Genomic DNA, 26618 nt, shown 5'->3' with positions numbered 1-26618 from the left:
CACAGCTGGAGAGGGTATGCCTTCATTCTTAACGTTAAGTGTACATCAGTGACAAAGTTTAAAAACTACTGTCCTATGGGATGAGGTCTTAAATTCTTCTGATATACAATGATGTCTATGATTTGGCTTCCCTTAAGAGAGTCAGGCTTATCTCCCACTGCTCTCTACCAGTCTATGGTACATTCATACTTGCAGTTCCTAAATACACTATGCTATTCTGTCTCTTTGACATCACAAACGTTCCTGCCTGACATTCTCTTCCCCACTGTGTTTCCCTGGTAAACTCATATTCGTTCTATAAGCCCAAATGTCACTCATTCCAAGAAGCCTTTTAGTACTTCTCCAGGAATTGCTGATGACTCCTCCTTTGTATCAGTATGGCACCTTGTAGACACAACATTCCACATTCTTTGCAATTCTTTGTCTATATAGCTGTTTTCTCTATTAGGCTGTGAACTACTTCAGAGGCAGCCAGGTTCAATGGAAAAACCAGGAATTTTAAGCCTAATAGAACACTGGTTCCACAATTTACCTGATGCAAGACCTTAAGTTCATTACCTAATCTCACTAAGCACCATTTCCTCATCTATGAAGCACAGATAATGATATGTTTCTCACAGTTATTTCACAGATCAAATGAGATAACAAGGATAAAATGCTGAGCATCCAGCAGCAGGCATTTAACCAGGGTTGGTTCTCCTGTCTCATGGTAAACACATAATAACATTTCTTTTTTCTTTTTTAAATAACATATAAGTCATTTATGATAATAAAAGTGAAAAGTGAATTCATATTCATGATAGAGGATTTGGAAAATATAAAAAAATAAATAAATCACTTGTAATTCCATCATCCAGAGATAACCACTGTTAAAAATGTTTATTATCTTCCAATCTGGTTTCCATGATGACATTTTTCATTGCAGTTCTAACAAAACTGAAATCACAGTTTTGTTCTATGGTGTATGTATATGCATTTTATCAAGAAGTATTTTTGTAGACAAGTGAATGTCTTTCAAAAGTTTAATGGCTCATAATATTACTTTGTACGTTCCGTAATTCAGAAATGGGTTTCTAAAGGAAGGAAGGTCAGGGAGGGAAGAAGGGAGAAAAAGTATGGAAGGAGAGAAAAAGAAGCATTTTTACTTGTTAACTGGGGGGGGGGGGGTGGGTAGAGGGAAGAGGAAGTAACATTTTTATTAGTCACTAAAAATAATATTTTCACTTTATTCTAAAATGCTCAGGAATAGGGTGCCTGGGTGGCTCAGTCGGTTAAGCGTCTGCCTTCAGCTCAGGTCATGGTCCCAGGATCCTGGGATCAAGTCCCAAGTTGGGCTCCTTGCTCAGTGGAGAGTCTGTTTCACCCTCTACTCCTTCCCCCTACTTGTGATCTCTCTCTCTCTCACGCGCTCTCTCTCAAATAAATAAAATCTTAAAAAATAAAATGCTCAGAAATAAATATTATTTTTTTAAAACCTATATCCTAGAAGTAAATAAATAAGAATTATGAAAATCTTACATTATATTATAAACTCTATAGATAACAAGGTAAGATTTTTCTGCACCCCAATAATAAAAAATTATATCAGTGAAAACGTTTTGGGGTGCCTGGGTGGCTCAGTCGTTAAGCGTCTGCCTTCGGCTCAGGTCATGATCCCAGGGTTCTGGGATTGAGCCCCACATCGGGCTCCCTGCTCAGCGGGAAGCCTGCTTCTCCCTCTCCCACTCCCCCTGCTTGTGTTCCTGCTCTCACTAACTCCCCTGTCAAATAAATAAATAAAATCTTTAAAAAAAAAAGTTTTGAAAATTCAAAGATCATTCCAATTATTATCGATGTGAAAAATGAAGCTAAAAAATATAGGCTAGTATAGTTGAAACTTACATTTTGTTGATAGGTTGTTCCAAAAGAATAAGCAGCATTCAGTCTTGTCTCTGTGTCTGGACAGAGCTATAGCAAAAGAATACAACTGATAAATATTTCAGAATAATGTTGCTTTATATAATACTACTTAAAGTAGTTTTAAGAAATTCCCATTTAAAGCACAAGAAAAAAATCAACTGTAGCATGCAAGTGATGCTCTAATCCAGTAAATATTTAATCTTTTCCTCATTTTTGCCTGAGGCAAAAACAAGGCACATTCGTAATTCTTTAGCTAGAAGTATGCTCACCTGTAAAATACCTCCTTCTAAAGTTTGCCACTTGAGAAAATTTCCTCTTACATCATAGGAAGCAGCAACAAACTTCAGTTTTCTATTCTGATTAAATAAAAACAAGAATAAAATAATGTCACGTACTTTAGAAGCAATGTAGTATTCTATAAAGAAACATTCATTGTTGACTGATCCATTCTTTTCCCAAAAATCAAATATTCAACTATCTTTACTTTGAAGCAAAATTAATCTAAGTATCTTTATGATTAAACACACCTAAAATAAATGAACTGTTTTTTTGCATTAAAACTATTATTCCAGAATTGAAAGGCAATGCTAGTGACAGATAACCTCCTTTCAAACCTGTTAAGAATGTGTGTGTGTGTGTGTGTGTGTGTGTGTGTGTGTGTGTGTGTGTGTGTCTATGTGATGTGCAGAAGAGTTGGGGAGTTAGTAGGGGGAGAATAATCTATTTCATCATTCCAGAAGGTCAAAAAGCTGAAGGTAAAAATTTGGATCTGTGAATTGCTAAGGAAATGGCATAGGGTCCCTATCAGTCTTTGGAAGCACTTCTTAAAAATGCAGAGATATGGAAGGACTGAGTCTGTCTGGCATTTGGTGACATAAACTACCTTCCCAGTCCCACGAGTGCTACTTGCCACCACAACCACATAATCCAGAGGTATCCATAGACTCAGGTAAGACTGCTGAATGCTTTATTGTTTGATTCCTATAAGCAGTTGATATTTAAGTTTAGTTGAGTAATCAAATTTTTAGAAAAAATCTAAAGAATCAAGAATTATGACTAACAACATTCTTATTACCTTTTAAAATTGTAAACTGAAATACAGTTGTTTTTTGATAATCTAGTGATTTATACCTGGTTTTCCCCTTTAAAACTGAAATTTGTAGGAAGAGGTGTGGTACTGAGTACTTGAGGTCCTAATCCTAGCTGGTCTCCATAGAACAGCCATGGAAGATTCTGTCTCCTGTAAACAATTACAGTTGTTTTAGTAATGGGGTACCAATATTAATATTTGTGACAGTAACTCACTGAATTTGGTTAAAATGACAGTTCATCAATCAGGATATCTTTACCAAAATGAAATAGAATGAACAGTGCGCAGTCCAGCAGTATTTTCAAAGATGAACTGAAACAGTCGGCATGCATCAAAAGTGGTAGAGTCATAAGAATTCATGTTCATCACACACATATTTCCAAGAGCTTGGCAAGATGTTAGATTGGCATACACCTACGAGAGAACAATGGCAAAGAAATGTAACATGGACTTTAATAACTTTAATAACTATATTTGAAAGAAAACTAATTTGTTGAGTTTGCCTCTCAAACTTCTCAGTTTTCCCAATCAGGAAGAGGTAACTCCATTTTTATAGTTACTCAAATCAAACATTGCACTGATCTTCTTTCTTTCCCTTCCCATACCCAACTCCTCAGTAAATCCTGTTGGCTCAATCTTCACCGTATATTCAGAAACTGAACCTCTTTCATTTCCATGCTACCACTCTTGGCTATGGGTACACCATCTCTCACTCGGACTGCTGTAATACTCTGCTGACCGGTCTCCCTGCTTCTGCCAAATCTCCTCTCCATGCTACTGATCCTTTCAAAACCTGAAGTTCAATCATATTTTCCTTTGCACAAAATCCTTCTATCTCCCTTGCAGTAAACGCTACGTCCTTGCCATAGCGACCCCTTTGTCCCCAAATCTCTCTCTCCACTTTCCCTTACTTACTCTGCTCTGGCCGCTCTAGCCTCCTTCCTGTTACTCAAGCATGAACATACCAGAGAACTCCTGTTTTGGAACCTCTGCACTTCCTGTGGTCTCTGCTTAGAACACTCTCTCCCTGGATTATTTACATGGTTTACTCTCAACTTCCTTCAGGGCTTTGTTCAAATATCACCGACAGAGATACCTATCCTGACCACCCTACATGAAATAGTACCCCTTCCACTCTCTATGCTCTTTATCCTGGTTTATTTGTCTTCATAGCACTTAGAACCACCTGCATTTACTTAGAATATAATTCCATGAGGGATTTTTTCCTGTGTTTTTCTGAAATATATAACCTGATTTGAGAACAGGGCCTGGCACACAGTAGGTCATTAATAAAATTTACGAAATGACAGTATGAATCACTTTCCCTTAACACTCAATTCCAGCTGAACAAGCTTGAAGACATTCAATTTTGTGTATTTTCTTTCCACTAGAAATGGCTTATTCTTCTTATAGAATATGACTAAGGAGACATATCTACTTAGAAGACTTTTATTATCTGGGGAAAAAATGGTGGCACAAGTCTTCAAAATGAAATAAAATTACTTTTAAAAAATTCAAACTTACCCAACAAGCAGCTGCTGATGACTGCAAATACTTTACAAACCATTCTGAAGTGAAAGACATGCCCTATTCGGAAAAAAGATAAGTTTTAGTTTCAAGTTCAAATGAAGATTCCTTACCTACATTGCTAGGAAAACATTAATATGCATATTTTCCAATGGGAAATGGCTACTATTACTTTCTCAATGTTATCAGAAAATAGTTTAAATGGGAATATAAGAATTAATTCTAACCAAACTCAGTTATTACAAATCAGGACTTTACTGCAAAATCATGTCACTTAGGCAAAAGATATAAGGAAACAAAGTATGTCTCTATAATCGGAAAAAACTATTATGCCCATTTTAGTAATATAAAAAACAAAGAACAAAATGGCAAAAAATAAAAGAAAACCTGGATACTGATTTAGTATTTCATGGTTAACATTTGCTGATTTAGGATTATTATACTGTATTAAATTGGCAAGTCATAAAAGAGAAATATTTATGAATGCTTTCTAAGCAACAGGAAATTGGGGATATAGAGAGTAACATTTAAAATCTCCAAAGTGGTGATTCTCAAACAATGATGAACATCAGAATCACCTGTGAGATTTCCTAAGAACAGAAAATGCCTGGCTGCATTCCAAATCAATCTCCAGGAGGAACCAAGGCATGCATGTGCTCTGAAAGCTGCAGATACAAATCTCTGCTAAGAACCACTGCTTTAGAGCTTACCTGCACATGTTGCTAAAAACTGACACATTGAGAAACACCTTTCAGGGTAATTTACTGGACATGTACAGAGGAGATAAAACCAAATTATATGGAACATGGCACCAGAGCTATCAAAAAAAAAAACCTAAAATAAAATTATAAGTCACTATTTTCATCTTTTTAAGGAGCAAGAATTCTTACTTTTTAAGAAAAAAACCCACATCTGTGTATAAGACTGAAGATCACATTAAAAAAAACTAAAGTTTTTTAAGTAAAAAAATGGAAAGCAATGACAACAGTGCTTGGAAATTCATGTGAAATAAACCCACAGACATTTCTAGTGGCAGTGTTAAAGCTGCATGATCCTTTCATAAAATAGTATCTACAAGTTTTAAACCAGGAATTTACAAACACTTAGGAAATTTTTCTTAGGGAAAAAATCTCCCCAAAAGGAAAAACATATCTATTTGCATAAAATGGTTGACAGCAATATTATTAATAGAACACCTAAATATTCAAAGGCACTACAATTACATAAATTTCAGTGCATTAATGAGAGTGTTAGGTAGCTATTAAAAATTATATTGGTTGAGCCTGTAACATAGTATAGAGAAACCAAGGAAGTGCAAAAGGATTGATGGAGACATGTCAAAATAACACAGGAGCTTATTTCAAAATTTGGAACAATTTGAGCTTTGAAAAGAAAAATAATAGTAAACAATTGTAACACACTGAATAAACAAAGATTTCATGAGTTCGCAAAAAAGTAAAAACAAAAAAAGGACAGAAAGAAAGGAAATCTTTACAGAAGATTGCTAGCTAATAAATGTAGAGGGAGTAAGAGAACTGTGAAATTATTTTGAAATGACCAATTTAAAACTTGATTCAGGCAAGGTTGGTTCATCAATGGCTACCAAATGGATAAGTAGTCTCAAAGTAAAATCTCAAAACTAACTTATTAATCACAGTCCCTTTACAATGAAGAGAAATGGCAAATATCATGGTCACCAGGCAATCAAATTTAGCATCACCAGGAACTGGACCACTTAACACGTGCTCTTTGTTATGATGCAATGGCTGCACACAACACTATATCATATTCTTGCAAAAAAGATGTTTCTCTGAGTCTAATCATGAGAAGACAATCAGAAAAGTCCACATTGTGGGACACTCCACAAGAGAGCTGACCTTGACTCTGCATGTCAATGGCATAAAAGCAAAAACAACAAAAACACCAACAAAAACCACAAAAGCAAAACATAGTAGGGTCTAGATTAAAGAAAACTAAAAGACTAATTGCAGTGTGGGATCCTTAAATGGATCCTTGGACTCTCGCCTCTCCATCTTCCTGCCCCTGCAAAAAGAGGAGGGAGCATAAAGGTCATTACACAAACAAGAGAGGAAATTTGGAAATGAACAGTCTATCAGGTAATTCTATTACATTAATTTTAAATTTCTTTGGTGTGATACCAGGAAAAACCCCCTTGTTCTTAGGAGCTACATAATAAAATATTTAGGAGTGAAGTATCATACATCTACAACTTATTTTCAAGTGGCTCAGAAAAAAAAAGTGTGTGTGTGTGTGTGTGTGTGTGTGCATTTTACATACACATGGAAAGATAAAGCAAATGCAGCAAAACATTAATGGTTGGTTAACCTAGGCGAAAGATATATATACAGTCATGGTCTCTATTTTTAACTTTCCTATAATTTTGAAATTTTCTTTTTTTTTTTAAGATTTTATTTATTTATTTGACAGAGAGAGAGAGAGCACAAGCAGGGGGAGCAGCAGGCAGAGGGAGAGGGAGAAGCAGGCTCCCCGCTGAGCAGGGAGCCCAATGCAGGGCTCGATCCCAGGACTCTGGGATCATGACCTGAGCCGAAGGCAGACGCTTAACCGACTGAGCCACTGAGGTGCTCCTAATTTTGAAATTTTCAAAATAAAAGTTGAGGGGATGCCTGGGTGGCTCAGTCATTAAGCGTCTGCCTTCGGCTCAGGTCATGATTCCAGGGTCCTGGGATCGAGCCCCGCAACAGGCTCCCTGCTCGGCGGAAAGCCTGCTTCTCCCTCTCCCACTCCCCTGCTTGTGTTCCTGCTCTTGCTGTCTCTCTCTGTCAAATAAATAAATAAATAAATAAATACATAAATAAATAAATAAAAGTTGAGAAAAACATAAAATCAAGATGCTAGATCACTATTACTATCTTTGGGGAAAGTTAATGGGAAGACACTAACTCATGTATACAGAAATTCTTTACTGATTGGCAAGTATAAATGCCTCTCAAAAAATTATACAAAACTAATTATGTTCCAATTCTGTATTGTTCAAGAAAACATTTGATATGTCATGTTTTCCAATTAGGAAAAGTGTAAATTTTCAAGTTAATACAAGTAGTTTAGTTTAGCTGCCAATTACAGTGTCAACATAAAGTAATAAACATGCATTCTGATTTATCAATCCATCTAGTCTCTTGCGGGTTTAATTTTTTTGAACTGGTCCCTTAGGCCCTGACTGACCTCCAGGTACATTGCTAAAACTGAGTTCTTATACCTGTCAGACAGAGGACTGGGCCAAGATAGTCACACAATCTTAACTACATTTGTTTTCATGTCTCATACAACTACACAGAACCTGTCTCAACACTCGTTATAAAATGACTTAAAATCAAGGTTTCTAAACTTGTCCTTAGGAAAGCATCAGTGTCGAAGACTGATATGTTTAAATGAAATGCATTAATTGAATCAGATTAAGAACGGAATTGCCTTTCTCTGCCCACCTTTCCTTAACAGAGAAGTCTGCAATGGATCTACTGCACAGTGGTGTGAAGAAGGGAGGATGTGGAGGTGGGATGGAAGGGTTCAAAGACTGTTATACTGAGCAAACGAGTTAAGTGAGGGTGAGACCCAGATTTCTCACTACTGGAGAAGGTACTGAAAATCTGTCAAAAGGAAAGGTTAGAAGGAACACTGAGGAACTGCTTTAGAATTGAAAGCATCAGTATGAACTCATTTACTTCAATATATATATATACAAAATAAGGAAATAGTTATAGATATGTATATGTATGTAAGTGTGTGTGTGTGTGTGTATATATTCTAGCTATGTCTCCTAAAAGGGTATACTAAGTGTGGTAATCTTGGTTTCTAAATATTATCCTCCACAAATTCTTAGAGAATGGCTGATTCCCGGAATGTACAAGATGAACCTGGAAATCTCCTTGTGCCAGAAAGGAAAGAAATCCTCAACAAATGATGGAGACATATCAAAAAGGTATAGGAGCCATCTTGAAGGGGCTTCAATGGCTAAATCTAGGACAATTTGAACATCAAAACAAATAATGCATCTATTGGATTATAACCAACTGAATAAAATAGGAACCCACTAATCTATACTGACATTAATAAACAAATACATAAATGGGAAGAAGGGGAAATTCTTCCTTACAGTAGAAGGTTAATTAATAAATGTAGAAAGAACGATGTAAACATTTGGCAACCTCATAGTAGTGGTTGATAAAGGCAAGCATCACCAATGGAGACTAAAGCTTATTGTTACTTATTGTTAATGTTTGGTGAAGACGAAGCATAATCTTGAAAATTCTCCTCACAAAATACTAATCAATTACAAAGGGAAAAATGGCACCCTTATAGCACACATGGTGACTTCATAGCAGGTGATCAAAGTTAACATCACCAGTGTTGGACATATGAATGTTGCATGCTTTCTGTTATGGTACAATGCACTGAGAAAAGCAAGACATCTTTTTTGTGGTTTCCTGCCAAGCATGTCCTGATTATGAGGAAAAATTGGATGCACCCAGTCAAGGGTCATCCTATAGACTGTAAGGCCTATAACCTTCAAAGCTGTTGAGTTCACGAAAGGCATGAAAAGACTAAGGACCTGTTCCAGATCAGAGACTGAAAGAGATGGGAGCTCTATATGACTAATCTGACACCAAAGAGGAAAAAAAAATTTATTGGTACTTTTGGCAGAATTATTTTAAAAAGGAAAAAAGAAGAAAAAATAAAAATAAAGGCCTGCAAGTTTGACAATGATATAGAGAAGGTCACTATAACCTGAGACTGGGGAAGAACACTCCAGAAGATATCCATCTTATTGCTAAGGAACTAATTTTGGGGTGATCTCAGAGCTCCATATCTATACCCCTATCTTAGTATTTATTTTGTTGTTTTGCAAACATTTGGTACTTGCCTATCACACCAATAAGACAATACTGGAGAAGAGGAATTTTTGCTTTATTCGCCAAGAATAATGGTTGTCCTCCAATTCCTCCTCATCACTCCCACTGATCTAAGGATGATATGAGTAACCAGATCCTAGCCTGTCCACCCCAAGCTCTGTTGGCATACTGGGTATTTTCAATGCTCATTAACCAACTTCTAGTCAGTCATCTAACTCCTACTCCCTTGGACTCATGATCTCTTCAGTTCCAATTCATCCACTTTCTTACCATTTTACATAGCAGACATTGTCAGACCAGCATCTGTTGCAAAGGCTCTAACCCTAGGCCTCCATGCTCTCAACTACAAAATAAGGAACCTGGCCAGATACGAATAACCCTTGTTTCTCCAGTGATTACCATGTACAGGCACTATGAGGTAAGTATTATTACTATGCCCAATGTACAGACAATAAAACTGAAGTTTAAAAATATTAAGTAAGTCCAGGGATATATAATTAATGACTGGCAAATCCAGGGTTCAAGTCAAGAGTCTCTGGTGTTCTTAACACACAACGCTGCTTCTTTATAGGATCTATAAAAGAACTTTTCAGCTTAAACATTCGGAGATCACTGAAAAAGGATGAGCCAAGGTAGAGAAGAGAGTAACTCTACTTATAAATAATAATGCTGAGTTGTTAATGCTTCTCAGATTGATAATTTCTGTTTTAAAATGACTTACACAGAACTGTTTCTCATTTTAGTCCCGGACTAATGAGCAAACGAAGTAATGCAACAAGAATGGAACAAAAAAACTGAAACATACTCACAAGATCTCCATAACGGGCAGATGAAATTACACGTGAAGGAAAATTCCCTGTGCTGCTGAAACATAATCCCCCTGTCTTCATAAATAAAAAAAATAAAAAATAAACAGTTTATGGAAAGGTATGAGCAACTTAATTTTAAAATATATACTTTATTAATTTGATTAGCCTTACTAAAATGTTTGGTGCTGAACATGTACAGGACCTGCTGGTATTGATGAATGTTGGTTCACATTGGATACATCTGTCAACATAACAAAAAAATTTTTAAATGTCAATGAATTATGCTAGACCTAATTTCATCAAACATTTGTCTTCCTAAATGCTGAATTATAATAGATTCATTCAGCTAAGTAATTACTTGTAGTAAAGTAAACAAATTAAAAATATTAACACTGATTTGATTAGTTTTATACCACTCCTTCTATTACAAAGCAAGGTATAAATAAATAAATAAATAAAATTAACCAATAATAGGAGAGCATTCTTTTGAAACTACATGGAGAGTGTAGCATAAATAATATTGAATAGCAGAGATGATTAAGTCACTCAATTAAGAGCCCAAAAAACTCATATAAATTAAACCCAATCTGTTTTCATATGTAGTTATATTAAATCTACTTTCTTTGTCTGTCACAAAGCAAAAAGGAAACATATGCTGAAAAAGATATGTGTATCTATCCCTTCATCAAACCTACAACAAACACTTATAAAGTCTATTCATTATCCTTATTTATTTTAGGAAAATACATTTTTCATTAATGTATGATATACAGGGAGGAAGAGCATCCACCAGAGTAGTGGGGACACTGAAGGGTTTGTTGTATTCATTACTTGTAAGATAGAACAGGTAGGGGATGGGGCATGGCACAGAACTAGGCTCGAGGCAGTACTGGAAAGGGAGGCTTGGGGACCAGCCGAGTAGTCAATATTTGGACACTACAACCCACATCAGCTTAAGAGAAGTAGTGATCCAATACTCAGTACCCCCAGGAGAAGCTATTCAAGTATTTTCTATTTTAAACTTGGGAACTGAAGAGACAACTGTGCTTAGAGGGAAGTCACCATGTAGCCCTCAAAAAAAAAATCTGAAGAAGTTGAAATAGGGATACTCCGTTTGAATTAGAGAGAGGCAGGGGTGTGTGTGTGTGTGTGCGCGTGTGTGTATGTGGTGTGCATGTATGCACACATGAAGGGGAAACAGCAAGTGACAGAGAATAGGGCTATACATCAGGGTTCTTGGGTTACTATAATTATCATTTACTTATTAATGTTTTTTATATAACTTTATTATAAAGCACAGTTCCTGGCACATAGTAAGTATGCTATGAATAGAAGTTAATATTTATATGCTATATATATTATAGATTATGTACAAATTACATAATAACAAACAAAAACAGCTACCTTTTACTGAGCATTTACTCTAGAGCACTATGCTAAGAATTCGCATATCCATTTCTGAGCTGTGAAAAAAGCCTATGAAGTGGGTGGTATATCTCCATTCTAAAGACAAGAAGACTGACTGACTATGCTTGCCAAGGTCAAACAACTGATAAGAGAATGAGACAAGCTTTGACCTCTAATCAGTCTCATTCTCTGGGCTTCAGCTTCTTTATGTTAATGTCTACTTCTATCCTTCTTTGGGTTACTGTGATGAAAAGTGATATTATAGCAAGTATTTTCAAAAGGTACAGAGTCCATATAAATGTAAAATGATATTTAAAAAGTCAGCACCCAGCACACGGCTTACCTGTTTCCTAAAGCATTTGCTACCGTAAAAGAGTTTTCATTTTCATCACAGAGCTTACAAGTTGCTTGAGACAACAATGTTCCATTAACAGCTCTTTCCACTAAACGATTTAGAAACAAAATTGTAACTCAAAGTCAGCATATAAGCTTCTATATATTTTGTAAAGCCCAGTCATAATTATTATTCTAATAATTCTCATAATACCTGATTTGCAGAAGAGGCATGTCAAACACCACCAAAACAAGGTATAGAAAAGTGAAGACTTCCTCACTCCCACATAAAAAAACTAATTTTCCAAATCATAATAATAAATTAGTATTTTTTCAAGTTGTTGTTTTGGTTTTTTGTTTTTTTACTTCTTACCTGTATGTTCCTGTTACAGCGGGTATGCAGAAACAATTTCATAGACAGCTGACATGTTTCTACAACTTACAGGGTTTTTGGTAGCACCTACTAAAATTTTAAATTCACATACCCTTCAACACTACAATTTCATTTTTAGATACCTAACCTACAGAAACACTTGTACATTTATATAAGGATATTTACTGAAGCATTACTTGTTAGAAAATCTTAATATTTATAATAGAAAAATGATGGTATATTCAACCTATGAAATACTATGAAGGAGATTAAAAAGAATGAGGTAATCTAATAGATCATACTGGTAACTGAAAAAAGTATGCTGTAGAACAGTATTTTTGGTATGAAATATTTATATAAAAATACCAGTTATATTTCCTGTGGCTATAATGTATATTTTAAAACAGGAAAAAAAAGGTTCTAGAAGGAAACAGACATGCAAACATGTACGTGCACACGCATCAAAATGATAACAATTACTTTGGGGCTAAGAGAATTAACAGAGAACCAGCACTGGAAAAATGGGTAAAGGACCATTAGTCCCAATCATAAAGTTATCAATAATGTTTATCCATAACGTTTTAAGTTTTTACAAGGTGGTAAAAAGGATTTTAACCAAAGTAAAGGTGAATGACTTGTTTCTCCTACAGTCATCCCCATCTCAGTAAATGGAAACTCCATTGGACCATTCATTTACTCAGGCCCCAGTCCTTAGAGTCTCATTTCTTTTCACATTGCACATTAAAAACAATAAAATTAAAATTAAAAAATAAATCTGCAAACCTTGTTAGCTCTTTTTTCAAAATATATCCAGAAACTGAATTACTCTCTCTACCTTCACAACTCTACCCCGGGCCAACAGCCATCATCTATCACCTGGACTTTTAACCACAGCTTCCTAATTGGAGCCCTGGTTCTATTCTCCAGGCAGAAGCTAGAATGAGACTTTTCAAAACCAAGTGTGATCATTTCAATCCCCTGAAAACCTTCCAATGGCCTTCCATTTCATTTGGGGTCATTTCTAAGGTCACTATTACAGCCTAAAAGACCTTACATGATCTGCACACAATCTCCCCAACTTTCCAGACCCATCTGCTTCTTTCCAGACCCTTGCTTGCTTCAGCCACATTAGTGTATTTGCTGCTCCTTGAACATGCCCAATTCTTTCCCATCTCAGGATCTTCATACTTGCTATTCCCTCTGCCTAGCATGAGTCCCCTAGTCATCTACATGGCTTTGTCCCTCACTTCCTTCAAATCTTTGCTCAGATGTCACCTTTCCAAAGAGGTCTTCCATGATCATCCATGTAAAATAACACTTGCTCTCTCTTCCATGCCCTGCCTTATTTGTCTTCATAGCACTTACCACCACCTGGCATATACTATTCATTTGCTCATTGTCTTCCTCTTGCCACTAGAACCTAAGTTTGATTCACTGCTGTATCCCAGCACCTGGCAGGTAGTGCTCTAAATAAACATTTTTTTTATTTGAAAAACTTAAAATTGGAAGGTTTCACATAAAAATTGTGTATTTTTAGCATCTTTTAAAAAATAGGAAAGTCTGATTTCATGGAACCCATGTTCTTACATAATGACAACAATCTGCTGGTACTGAATTGGGGCTAGCTACTGCCTTTTAGCTTAACTGCCCATATGTTAAATGAAGTTTTAAAAATTTATTTCAACATTCAATTTTGTCAACAAATATTTATGAATAAATATGACAACATACAAATATTTTCAGGAATGTATAGAGACATATAAGTACTAAAAGTATTCTTTTAGTACTCATGAAAGAAACTTAATAGTGACTACATTAGAGGACTAGGAATGAGAGTGAAGGCAGAAGGGAAAGCACTTAGCTTTTATATTTTTCTATACTATCTAAATTTCTAGCCATATACACATATTACTTTCATTTTAAAAAGTAAAATTTTAAAGTTGAAAAATACACGCCTTTTTAAGCAGTAAATCTACATGTGTTCTTATGGTGCTCTCTCCAAAATATACTGCAAATAAACACTCCAAATATCTGCAATACGTTAAAAACCTTGGAAAGGAGAGAGAAAAAATAATTACTTACCTTAGGGTAACTTCTGGGAAATGGAAAAGGTGGGAAGTGTGGACTTTCATTTCTCATTTTATAGCCTCATGAATTATTTGATATTTTTAATGATATGTACTTACAGCATTATTTTTAAAAAATTATTTACCTGAATATCTGAGCATTTTCTTCTCATGTCAGAAATGGGAAGAGTCAAAAGAAGTGTAAGAAGTAAGAAGTACCCTCTTTCTGTCTATTCTTCCACTCCCCTCAGCCCCTCTTAAAAATCCACAGAACAAATTGACAGCAAAAGTTCAAGATGGCTCTAAGGAGCTCACACCATGGAAAATTTTAAGTATGTAATATAGCCTCTAAAATAGTGAAATACTGTTTTCACAGCAGTCACCCAACTATAAGGGGTCACTAGGTGTCAGAGCCACTGTCTGGCCCCCATGCCATCTAGCCTCCATTCTCAGCAACTCATTAAAACTGCACCTTCTGCACCAGTGACCTCTGACTGTCAAAAGTCATTTTAGGGGGCACCTGGGTGGCTCAGATGGTTAAGCATCTGCCTTCGGCTCAGGTCATGATCCCAGGGTCCTGGGATCAAGCCCCGCATCAGGTTCCCTGCTCGGCGGGAAGCCTGCTTCTCCCTCTCCCTCTCCCACTCTCCCTGCTTGTGTTCCCTCTCTTGCTGTGTCTCTGTCAAATAAATAAAATCTTAAAAAAAAAAAAAGTCATTTCAGAACTCAGTCCATACTGACTTTCCCACAGCATTTGAAATCTATGAACATCATCACCTTCAGCCCCACTTAGAAAGCCCAAAGGCATTTTTGACTTCCTTTTTCCTCATCCCCATATTCCCTCATTCATCTAAGTCTATTACATCCTTTTAACATTTCTGGCATCTACTCCTTTGAGTATAACGTGTTCTAACTCTGGTTTAGGCCCTTGTCGCTGCCTGTCTACAATACCACCACAGCCTCCACACAGCTCTATTTCTGGTCCCCACTCTAAATGTCAACTTCATGAGGGCAGGGGCTGCATTCCTGTTCACTGTCTTCTTTTCACTCCTTTACCCTTCATGCCCCTGGACAATGGCCAGCACACAGTAGGAGCTCAACAAAACCCCTATGCCTATGGAACACCCTACCATTCAAGGCCTTCCACAATCTGGACCAATGCACCTTTAAACTCAGCAAACTGGGGGCGCCTGGGTGGCTCAGTCGTTAAGCGTCTGCCTTCAGCTCAGGTCATGGTCCCAGGGTCCTGGGATCAAGTCCCGCATGAGGCTCTCTACTCGGCAGGGAGCCTGCTTCTCCCTCTCCCACTCGCCCTGCTTGTGTTTCCTCTCTCACTGTCTCTCTCTCTGTCAAGTAAATAAATAAAATCTTAAAAAAAAAAAAACTCAGCAAACTGTTATTCCCATAATGCCTTTATATTCAATCTAGATGTTTATATTTGTAACAATATGTTTGTATTTATAACAATATGTTTATAACAATACTCTTGCTCACACTCTTCCTTCTGCCTGGAATGTTCTCCTTCTTGCTACCTTTTGAAATTCCATTAATCCTTCAAGCTCCCACTATTACACTGCCTCCTCATGCCAACTTTCCCAAACAACCCTGGCTGAAGTGAGTTCTTCCTTATATTTATTGTCTAGAATGCTCATTTCATGATTTAATATATGTGCCCCTATGAAAATATTTTGTTGCTATTTTGCTCTGCAAATCACTTTTCCATATGCATATCCTGCCTTCTAACTAGATTTTAAATAAATTGATGGCAGGGATTTTCATTCCTTTTAAAAATTAATTTTTGAATAAATAATATATAAATAGAATATAAAAATAAAAGGCACAGAAGAATTTAAAAATGAAGTCTCTTTCCCACCTTTTTCCCCCAGATACCCAGTTCTCCACCCTGGAGGTGATACTGTTAGTTCCTTGTAAATTCTTTCAGAAATAGGCTGTGCATAAGCATATGAATTTATAATTTTTAGAAAGCATAAATGGTAGTTCACCAAATACAGAAAATAGTACCAATAAACAGCAGGTACTCAAATAAATATTTGTGGGTGAATAAATACAAACTTTTCTATAGCTAGTTTTTTTATTTAATGTATCTTGGATTTGTTTCTATAGCAATACTTAGAGAACTACATTATTTTTCTATATAATAATCAATATTTTTCTGCATCCTACACCCCTGCATGGATGTACAACAGTTTATTTGACTAATACCTCTTAACAGACTTTGACATTGTGTACGATATTTTGTCTTAGGACTAATGTTGCAATAAGAAGCCATGCATATACTTCTTGAGACATATATTTCCCTGTACTAGAACAGGAAATTCCTAGATAAGGGCTACCTGGGTGATGATCTGCATTTGATAAATACTGTCAAGTTGCTCTCCGTAGAGACTGCACCAATTTATAATTCCCCAGTAATATATGAATAACTACTTCCCTGTATCCTTGCAAACACATTATCTAAGTTCAAAAGGTTGATAATAGGGGCGCCTGGGTGGCTCAGTCAGTTAAGCTTCTGCCTTCAGCTCAGGTCATGATCCCGGGTCCTGGGATCGAGCCCTGAGTCAGGCTCCCCGCTCAGCAGGGTAGCTGCTTCTCCCTTTCCCTCTGCCGCTTCCCCTACTTGTGCTCTCTCGTACTTTCTCTCTGTGTCAAATAAATAAATAAAATCTTAAAAAAAAAAAGGTTGATAATAAAATCTGGTAGGTTTAAAAATAAAATTTATTTTAAAAATAAAATTTTAGGGGTGCCTGGGTGGCTCAGTCATTAAGCGTATGCCTTCGGCTCAGGTCATGATCCCAGGGTCCTGGGATCGAGCCCCGCATCAGGCTCTCTGCTTGCCAGGAAGCCTGCTTCTCCCTCTCCCACACTCCCTCCTTGTGTTCCTGCTCTCGCTGTCTCTCTCTCTGTCAAGTAAATAAAATCTTTAAAAAATAAAAAAAAAATAAAAATAAAATTTTAATTAATATTATTCTTACACTGAGTAAGGTTGAACTTGTTTTTCATGTTTAACATTTTTTTCTTTGTGAAGTTTTATTCATGATTTTTGGCCATTTTTTAAATTCAGCTTTTCCTCTTGCTCTTATTTATTTATAGAAGTTTTATATATATTGCAGAACTTAGACCTCTGTTGATTGTATGCATTATAAATTTTTCTCTAGTTTCTAGGTTTTTTTCCTAGTATTGTTTATGTTTTTTTTATGTGATATTTTAGAATTTGTATTCAGTCAATTTTACCAATGTTTCCTGCTGTAGGTTCTGGGTTTCTCCTCATACTTAGGCCTATTCCATCCCAAGACTAAAAAATTTTTTCCTATTTTTTTTTATGATCTTTTATAGAATATTTAGTATTTATTTGATTGACCTGAAATTTATTTTTCTTTAAGAAATACGTTAGAAACCCAACTTAGTATTTTCCAAGTTTCCCCAACACCATCTACTAATCAGTCTTTTCTCCACTGACATGAAATGACACTTTTATCACATATCACATTCTGATTGATTGGATCTATTTTGATTCTCTACAAGTGCCATCCATCAGTATGTGTAATCTATATGGCAGCCATACATGTTATTCCAGAGGCTATAAAATGTGCATAATACCTGATAGGGTTGTTTCCTCTCTCCTTTTTCATAATTTTCTTGGTTTTTCACATTTTTTCCAGATAAACTTTAGAATTAGTTGTGTAGTCTCTAAAATAGACAAACAGTATCCTAGTAGAATTTATTAGGGTTCCATTAAATGTATAGACTGGTATTGGGAGAGCTGACATCTTTATAATATTTAATTTTTCCCCTCCAAGAACATAGTATGTATTTCACTTATTAAAGCCTATGTTTGTATCCTGCAGGAGCATCTAAGGTTTCTTCAACTGATTTATCTTATACATTTCTTCTGAAGTTTATGCCTCAGCATTTTTTTCTTTTTGTTGCCATTGTAGATGAGATCTTTTCTTCCTTCATTCATTCTAAAGAACTGTTGTTCAGACAGAAGAAGGACACTTATTTTTGGAAAATAATTTTGTATCCAAAACCTTTATTGTTTATAATTTTTAGTAATTCCCCTGGGTTTTCTAAACATATAATCAAATCATTAAAAATTAATTTTTGATGATTTTTACCTCCTTTTTAATTATTCTACCACCTATTTCTTTCACTTACCTAAGTGCACAATTTACATCTTTCTCTGGGTCCTGACATTAATAGGAATGCTTATCATTTCTCCCTATTAAGCATCATTTTGGCTTTTGAGTTGAAACATATATACCTTATCATGTTATTTTAAGGAAGTATCAATCTAATCATACATTATAAAGAATATTTTTTAATTTTTTAAAAGATTTTATTTATTTATTTGTCAGAGAGAGAGAGAGCATAAGCAGGGGGGAGTGGCAGGCTGAGGGAGAAGCAGGTCCCCACTGAGCAAGGAGCCCGATGTGGGACTTGATCCCTGGACCCCAGGAACATGACCTGAGCCGAAAGCAGACACTTAACTGACTGAGTCACCCAGCCGAGAATTTTATTAGGTAGGGCTTTTTATTCTCTTCCCATTGCCTGCTATTGTCTTAAACATCAATAAATTTTGGACAAAAGAAAAATACTGTTCACCTAGCTATTTCAATTAATGCCCTTATCAAGAACAGCATAAGTGAAGATTCATTACTACTTTTTCATAAAGAATTTACTGCTTACCTAAAATATGGCCAGTGGGACAGTGGCATTTTCCTTCTGCAGTTAAACCACCAGGGCAAGAAATGCAATTCCAGCCATCTTCAGTAACACCTTTCTAAATTAAAATAAAACAAAACAAAATAAAATTTCTCCTTCTTAACTGGTGATGTAAATCCAAAAAGCCACAATAGTATATAATTTGTAGTCAATATTCAAATAAATCATGCACATATGAGACACATAAAAATTTCCTGCATAGCCAAACAGTGCTTACATTCCAAAATTAAGTTACACATTATCACTATGTACTGACTACTGTTAACTGTTAACTCTGGGCAACAGTTCTTCTTCATGATTTTCAGTTCAAATGAGTTCTTACTCTCAAAGTAATACTGACATTCAGTTTTTCCATTTACAAAGATAAAACACAACAAAATTCAACAGTATTTAATCAACACATAGCCAATTAATAGTTTGGTTTTACCTGTTCTAACATATTCTAATTTTTATAATCCAAATACATTAGCTTTTAAAAATGAAACTATGATTCAAAATGGGTAAATTTTATGGTATATGAATAATATGTAAACAAAGTTGTTAAAGTTAAATTAAAGTTAAATTATAAAGTTATAATTTAAGTTATAAAGTGAAATTATAAAAAAATAAATTAAATTTCTATCCATTGTTTGTATTAATAAAGGTTTTTGACAAAATATGACATCATTCAAAATTGGGCTTATTTTATTATATGGTTTTTCCTAAACCTGGGGCAAAAACAAATATGGATGCAACCAAAATGAACAGAGAATAGTAATAACAAAACAATAAGAAATCAGTGTTAATTTTGGTTGAAAGACTGGATATACCAAGAAATGCTCCTGTGTTTGGCAGTACATTATAGAGGACTATTTAAAAATTATGATTATTTTGCAATTTCACTGCAAAATAAATTTGCTTTACAGCCATTTCATATTAGCAGCTTTTTATCATTGCTAATTCAGCAATGGTCACTATTTCCAAAAATATAAAATAAGTATTAAAGTGATAATCAAACTTATAAGCTAAATCAAATTAGCCATAAATTAGGACAACTGGTAAATTAAACTATTAACTTAATAGTAATTAATTTAATAGTAATTTAAACTATTAAATTGCCAGATTCAATTTTTTTATCCAGATAATGAGAAGAAACATTACTATAAAAGAACTACCTCACAAAGACTCCTAATTATTTTTTTTTAAAAGATTGTATTTATTTGACACAGAGCGAGAGAGCAAGCACAAGCAGGGGGAGAGGCAGACAGAGGGAGAAGCAGGCTTCCCGCTGACTCCAGGACCATGGTGTCATGACCTGAGCCGAAGGCAGACCTTAACTGACTGAGCCACCCAGGTGCCCCAAAGACTCCTAATGATTGAACATGACTGGAAAATGTATTTCTATTAATTAGGAATCATTATATATAATAACTAATTTACTAATTTTCTAAAAATTATGATATAATGACTAACAAAACAGCACAGATATTATTTAACCTATTTAATGATGCAATTGGCATTTCATGAACTAATCACACCTTAGGTATCATTATGAACGTGAATTGTTATGAGACTGTTGACACAGAACTCAATCTGTACCAGTCAAAATATACACACATCCCAACTTGCTCTTTATATGTATCATTCATCTATTTAAAAAAAAAAAAAACACTGAGTTATTCTATGAGAAAATATAAAGACACAAATTTCACAGGTTTTTTTAAATTTCAAAGTTTAAAAACTAAAGCAATTACATTAGTTTTTTCCAAGTTTGCATGAAATTTCACTGATCGCCCAAAATTTACTCTAGTAAAAACAAAATTAATTTAATAATTTTAAAGTTTGGGAACATATTAGAGTACAGCATTAAAACATAGTTTAAAAAATAAAAACATTTAAGGGGCGCCTGGGTGGCTCAGTTGGTTAAGTGGCTGGCTCTTGATTTCAGTGCAGGTCATGATCTCAGGGTCCTGGGATTGAGCCCTGCGTGGGGCCCCACACTTAGCAGGGAGTCTGCTCAAGGATTCTCTCTCCCTCTTCCTCTGCCCATCCCCCGACTCACGCTCTCTCTAAAATGAATAAATAAAATATTTAAAATAAATAAAGACATTCAATTTACTACCTTTTACAGTAAAATTATTTTAAAGTAAATACTTGATACCATGTTTTCTGGGCACTTTTTACAAATAAAATCAGGTCCTCCATTATTAGAGAGCATCTGAAATCCTGGTAGACACATACATGAAGTTCCTAAAAAGAAAAGAGCCAATTTTGACCTTGGTAAATAAAAATAAAATTCCAAGATAGGGAAACTTTCAATATTCTTAAGGTCTTGAAAAGCAGTATAGCTGTTAAGAGCAAATCCAGAAACGTACTATGTGGGTTCTAATCTTAATTCTATTTAGCTGTGTGACCTTGAGCAAGTTACTGAACTCTGTGCCTAGGGTTCCACTTTGGCAAAATGGGGACAATAACAGTACTTACCTCATAGGGCTGGCATGAGTATTAAATTAGTTATTATATGGGAAGGTCTTAGAATATGTATGGTACACAGTAGGTATTGTGTTTGCTACCACTTTAACTGCAAGCATAACTGAACTTAATATTAAAGCACTGAACTTTAATTTCAATAATCAAACTATCTATTAACTGCTATGGGAAATTTTACAGTTCTATTTCATCCAAACATACACATATATTCAATGATTTCAAATTTACTTTGCCAAAACAAAACCTTATTAGCAAAGTTACCTTGATTCAAATAAATCACTGTTTTCCTCTGGACAGACAGTAGACTTTATAAGATAACCATTATTCAACTTGTTGGATAGGTAAGGACAACATTCTCTAAGGAGACATCAAGTGGAAACAGATCCCATAGGAATCTACGTCGTAGAATGCATACAATATTTGGGTTCATAAGTATGAAGCTAACACCTTACACTTTAAGAGTCTTTCTCATGTACACTTTTACAGTCTACACTAAATGTTTTCTCATTCATATTTCCTCACCTGGGGAGCCTGACCAGTCTTATGTGATGACTTAAATGAAGATATATCAAATTTGAAGACAGCAGAAAGTTAACATCATGGGTGGCCAAATCAAGATTGAAAACATCCTACACTTTAGAATATGGAAAAAGTCTTGTTCTGAGCAGTTTCAGTGAGGAGAACTAGGGCCAAATGATGGAAGTTTCAAGAAAAAAGAAATAAGCTTAATCTAAAGAGACTTCAAGGACAATTAGTAATAGTCAATAATAAAAGGGATAAGTCCTAAGGAAATCTATATTAAGGACACACGATATAGTGGAAATACACCGGTAGAAACAGAGCAAAGAGACACCAGTTCTTCCAATCCACAATTTAGGTGACAAAGAAAATATTACAAATCAACTGGGCTTCCATTTCCTTATCTGTAAAATAAGAAGACTGGACCTGATCCTGGTTAAGGTCCCTTCTAGCTCTAGGTTTCTGGGATTGAAAAGCAAGATAAAGAGCTAACAAAGTTTATAAGCGCTCATTTGCATTCCCTCCCCAACCCGTCCTATGACCTATTCCTCTATACTTCGTTACTTCTCTATTTCTTTTCTGTCTTTGGTAGGCGACTTTCCAGGTGCCTCCCGAAAGACCCCTCTGATGAGAAATGGGGGACTGGCGCGGCGAAATTCATTATTGGCGCTGGCTCACGGGGTAGCTTACTCTGGGTTCCCCAACCTCATTTGTGTGCAAGCTGCAATCCTCCAAGGAAACCCAACTCTCAGGCGTTGGCGGTTAACGTTCCTGAAGCATTTCTTCCCGCAGATGAAAAGGTGTTTCAGAGACGCCGGGGACTAAGCAGCAACAAGGCTGGAGTGTTAGAACTGTGGCTAGGGCCCACCCCGAACGGTCTCACCTCGGGCATCCCGCCTCTGGTTGGCTCCGCACGGGACACAGGACAGCGCGGAGATATCGAAGTACTGGTTGTGGCCGCACGACTCTGGCTGCAGGAATGGAAAGGAGAAGGTCTGGGCGTGTGAGACTCGAGGGAGGACCACCAGGAGGAATACATTCACGGCCGCCGAGGACAAGACAGACCAAGCCGCCATGGCCAGCCTGGCCCCACCGCCACCCGTCACCATGGTGCAGACGCCGGCGGCCGCGCAGTCTCTAGCGCCCCATCAGCCGCTGCGGCGCATCTGCAGAACCGATTGGACAACTCCGCCTGGGGTTCCGGAAGTGTCTGCAGTCGCTGCCTGGTTGCTAGGTGAGCAAAGCCGCGGGAAGCTGGCTGGTCTGGGAAAGGATGGGACAAAGCGGCAGGCTAGGCCTGTAGGCTGGCGGGCGCAACTGGCTATTTAAAATGTGTTTCAAACTCTGAGACAGCGACCCATTAACCGGGATATGATATCAGTTTAGGAGGTCGGTAAATAGAATACCACTTTCCCAATACAATCACCCAGCATAATTTTTAGCCACCTTATTCATCAGTAGTAGCTTGAAACAACTTTGGCTTTCTCAGAAAAAAAATTTTGTAATAAAAATGATTTGGCACTATTAAGGAAAATACACACACACACAATTCTTAATGCTTGTGGAAAATGCATCTAAGTTAAGTTAGATTACTTTAACCATTAACAACCATCAGGCCTTGTATTTCTCACGTGGCCTTCCCCAAGAGACCAGCATTCACTCAGTCACTAGTATCTATGATACAGGACACAGGAGAAATATGTTCTGAAAACTCTTCCTTAAAGATGAATTCTAAAAAGTGTTTTTGAGTAATTATGCATTGTTGGAGTGTCTGGTTGGTAGTGAAAATGACTTAATTGAGTAAGATTTAAAAAAAAAACACAAAACACACGTGACTATACAAATGTTAATGGAGACTCAGAAAGGGTATGGTCAGAATAATTGAGATTAACTGCAAAAGCTTTGTATGGGTGATTTTTAATTCTAGTCTTCTTTAATTAAGTACATACTGTTACATGCTCTGTGGAAGGAATTGGGGAAATAATATTTACTCATTGCCTACTGTGTAATTAAAGCAACAAAAGAGCTCCCATTCATGATGGTTTTCCTTGTGTCCCACACTGTGCACTATACTAAGTTCTTGGCAGCATTAATCTTAATTCTTCATAATAACCCTTTGAGGGAATATTATCCCTTTTTGTATCCTTTAACAAAAAAAAGAAGAAGAAGAAGAAATTGAGGATCAAGAAAGTTACATTTTAGGAAGTAGTGGAACTAGAATTTATCTCCATCTGGTCAACTCCACAACCTATTATCTTTTCATTTTATTAAGTGGCTTCTTTGTGGAATAGAGAAAAATTTTGGCATTCTACATGTAGGACAAACCTATTGCCTTTAGTTAACAAGATGATACAGCCATTGTATACCATAGACAGTGGAACTATGGTTGTCTAAGACCTTTGGGCACTAGACCTGGCAAAACTGCTCCAAAGAGCTAAATAAAGAGCTTAGTTGTAGTGAAAGGATTCAAAATACAGTTAGGTTTGCCATAACTGGAGATATTGTGGGTTCATCTGTATAAACTGCTTACAAGGATAGCAGAAAGAATGTTAGCTAAAACTGTTAAGCATAAATTGGGACTGTATCATTAGGGATATTTTTGCTGCAAGTAAATAGATCAGGTTGTTTAAGCCAGTTTACAATGGTTAAAAACAAACATGAGAAGTATAGAGATAGGTGGTCACTGGTCTTCATTCAGTGATGTCAGATAGTCATTGTTGCAGTTTTCTTGCCTTTCCCCTCTAATTTGCAGTGTGCGTCCCTTACACCAGATATCAACATTCAGATTTAATACAGGAAGAACAAAATGAGCTGAACCAGAGATATTTCCACTGTTTCTTTTAAAAAATGAAAGCAAACGATTTCTCTGTGTCATGTATTATGCTAAACTTCTTACATGCATTATTTCAATCTTTTTAACAACCTTATGAATAGACAGTACATTTATCAGGCTTAAAGACATACCCAGTATCACCCAGCTAAAATGTGAGAAAATTATCCATAGAAGTGGATGAGACTAAGAGCACGTGGTTTACTGTCAGCTTATGAAGAAGCGTACCAAAAACCATGAGAGGATGCTTCCAAAGAGGATAGCAAATGCTTATTGAACATCTAGAATGAGATAGGTACTGCACCCTGCCTTACCTACATTAACAAAATTTGGGCAATAGAAGAAGGGAGAGACAGGAGAGGATGAATGGAAGAGCTGTTTAGGAGGAAGAATCATGAGAATGTTATGACTTGGACAAAGAAACAAAAGAGAAGAAACAAAAATAAGGATCACTCAGTTTCTGACTTGGGTGGCTAGGTGGATTGTGACATTATAGGAAGATAGGAAATGTCTGGGGAAGGATAAAAGCTTCTCACTGAATACAGAAAAAATTTAAAGGTAGAAATTAAAGTTATAGGAATTGGGGTGCCTGAGTAGCTCAGTTGGTTGAGTGTCTGTCTTTGGCTTGGGTCATGATCCCAGGGTTCTGGGACCAAGTCCCATGGCGGGCTCCCTGCATGGCGGGGAGTCGCTTCTCCCTTTCCCTCTGCCCTTCCTCCCCCTCCCCCCCGCTCGTTCTCTCTCTCTCTCTCAAATAAATGAATAAAATCTTAAAAAAATAAAGTTATAGGAATTATCTGTTTGTGGGAGTTGGGACCATATAATAATTTAAATAATTGATATTAATTGCTTGTTTTCATGTGTTAGGCACCACAATATCCCATTTAACAAAATTGGGACCATTATAATCACTTCTACTTTACAGATGAGAAAACCAAGACTTAGAAAGCAATGTATGACTTCCTAAGGTCATGCTCAGATCATGGTTCTAACTGGTAATTTGATACCAGAGCCCACACTTTTGACCCTGACCCTGATTCTCTACTGCTGCCCTTGAATCCCTGGCTGTGCTTTCCTGGGCATGAATAAAGAAAAAGGAAAAGCAAATAAGCCCATGAGGGGGATTAACGAATTAAAATATTACAAAGAACGTGATAAAAAAATGCGAAGTGCGGAAATGGAAGTGGTGGTTAGAAACGGGAATTAGTGAAGTCAAGATCTCACAGTCAGGGCACTTTGTGTCATAAGCCCTGCTCTCTTTCCCCATTTTCACACTCTTGGTATTAGTCTAGTTCCTACTAGAACTGCTGCATCACATTCAATATGTTCAACACTGAATTTGGCTTCCATGATGGAACACTCTCCCAGTTTTTCTCCAGGTTATTCCTAGAATAAACTTCCTTGTTATTCCTGCTCTTTGCCCTTTGTTGGCTCAGCTTCCTTTATCTATTATATGGAGAATCCCTGAGGGCTCAGTCCTAGACTTTTTCTCTTCTCATACTTTGGTTTCCCTGTGGATGTTGTCAACCATGTTCTTGACATCATTGACCACTGTTTGCAGATGACTCAAATATTTATATATATATATCCAAGCGAAGTATCTTTTCTGAGCCCTGAACAGAATTTCCACTTCTTGCTTGAAAACTCCATTTGGGTGGAAT

At 36.3% G+C, this 26618-nt stretch overlaps 1 protein-coding gene across 2 annotated transcripts in view; it reads right to left on the bottom strand.

Moving 5' to 3' along the window:
• Positions 1–23258, bottom strand: part of TMEM67 (transmembrane protein 67) — a 49568-nt gene extending 26310 nt beyond the window's left edge. Inside the window, exons 1-11 of one of the 2 annotated variants that reach the window (XM_027579911.1) lie at positions 23011–23258; positions 21280–21368; positions 19104–19197; positions 11968–12067; positions 10389–10458; positions 10218–10292; positions 4514–4576; positions 3249–3403; positions 3031–3139; positions 2169–2255; positions 1882–1947 (exon numbers count right to left, since the gene is read on the bottom strand). In XM_027579911.1, coding sequence (XP_027435712.1) covers positions 1882–1947; positions 2169–2255; positions 3031–3139; positions 3249–3403; positions 4514–4576; positions 10218–10292; positions 10389–10458; positions 11968–12067; positions 19104–19197; positions 21280–21368; positions 23011–23236 — 1134 coding nt within the window. In that variant the 5' untranslated portion in view covers positions 23237–23258. Of the gene's footprint in view, positions 1–1881; positions 1948–2168; positions 2256–3030; positions 3140–3248; positions 3404–4513; positions 4577–10217; positions 10293–10388; positions 10459–11967; positions 12068–19103; positions 19198–21279; positions 21369–23010 lie in introns of those variants that run through there. The other variant, XM_027579918.1, reaches the window with a different exon arrangement.
• Between the last annotated feature and the right edge of the window lie 3360 nt (positions 23259–26618).

The sequence above is a fragment of the Zalophus californianus genome, chromosome 4 (genome assembly GCF_009762305.2).
Source record: "Zalophus californianus isolate mZalCal1 chromosome 4, mZalCal1.pri.v2, whole genome shotgun sequence".
NCBI lineage: Eukaryota > Metazoa > Chordata > Mammalia > Carnivora > Otariidae > Zalophus > Zalophus californianus.
This window is presented reverse-complemented; position numbering and strand designations above follow the sequence as displayed.